The sequence below is a fragment of the Perkinsus marinus genome, assembly GCF_000006405.1.
Source record: "Perkinsus marinus ATCC 50983 genomic scaffold scf_1104296954150, whole genome shotgun sequence".
Lineage (NCBI taxonomy): Eukaryota > Perkinsozoa > Perkinsida > Perkinsidae > Perkinsus > Perkinsus marinus.
Window position 1 is genome coordinate 1 of NW_003208239.1, and position 1,003 is coordinate 1,003.

The 1,003-nt window shown below is 50.9% G+C and overlaps 1 protein-coding gene across 1 annotated transcript; it reads left to right on the forward strand.

Annotated features, from left to right (window-relative positions):
- Positions 1 to 91: 91 nt before the first annotated feature.
- Positions 92 to 890, forward strand: Pmar_PMAR009785 (multidrug resistance protein, putative; the record flags this gene model as incomplete). The annotated part of the gene is made up of 5 exons (XM_002776166.1): positions 92 to 169; positions 210 to 335; positions 384 to 511; positions 566 to 739; positions 784 to 890. Coding segments are annotated over 5 exons (613 nt in total), but the record flags the coding sequence as incomplete, so codon positions are not given.
- Positions 891 to 1,003: the final 113 nt, after the last annotated feature.

Consider the following 1,003-nt stretch of genomic DNA (forward strand, 5'->3'; position numbering starts at 1 on the left):
TCAAGCGACAGGGGGAGGAAGAACAGTGTGTGGGGACCACAAGTGAGTTTTCTTTTCTGCTGCTGCTCGAAAATCAAATTGTGAGTTTTAGGGTACTGCGGTTCCGGCAGCGGTCAACATTACTTTCAAGGATGTGCAATTCGCGTATCCTCACAGACCAGGCGCTCAGGTCGGTAACATTATTTTCATATGTTGCATGTGGTTTTCAGATTCTATCTGGTTTGAGCTTCGAGATTGAGGCTGGTAAAACTGTGGCTTTGGTGGGCCCAAGCGGCGGAGGGAAATCGACTGTGTTCGCCCTTCTGCAGCGATTTTATGACCCCACTGGTGGCGAGGTAGGTCCTAGCAGACTAGCAGGATATAGATCATGTACTCATTTGCAGATACTAGTTGAGCCTGCTCAGGCTCGTCTAGAAGATATGAATGTTGGCTGGTGGCGAAGTCAGATTGGGTTTGTAGCACAAGAGCCTGTTCTCTTCGACTTGAGCTTGGAAGAGAACGTTCGATACGGGTGGCCACCACCACCTTATGCTGCATCAACGACTGGTTAGTTGGCATTCCTCAGGTCACCACCTGTTGGGCGCCCGGAGATGCTCTCTATTTGTGGTCGGGCTGGTATGAATGACTTTGCTGGTAACAAGGTGGCTTGGGATGCCGGTTTGGGCCCTCGAGGTGGTCTACTATCGGGAGGCCAGAAGCAGAGGGTGGCCATTGCTAGGGCATTGATGCGGCATCCGAGGTGAGTGGTTATGCTTGCCCATTCTCCTGGATGTTGTTCATCAGGTTACTCATGCTCGACGAGGCGACCTCTGCATTGGATTCGGCATCAGAAGCAGTAGTGCAGAAGGCTATTGATGAGCTGACTACGACGAGACAATCCTCCACTGATGGTGACGATATGGGCGGTCGTGGCTGCCTGCTTTTATGTTTGGATAGTAGGTACGGTGGTAAAGCCAACAACACTGATCATAGCCCATCGTTTATCGACTATCACCAATGCTGA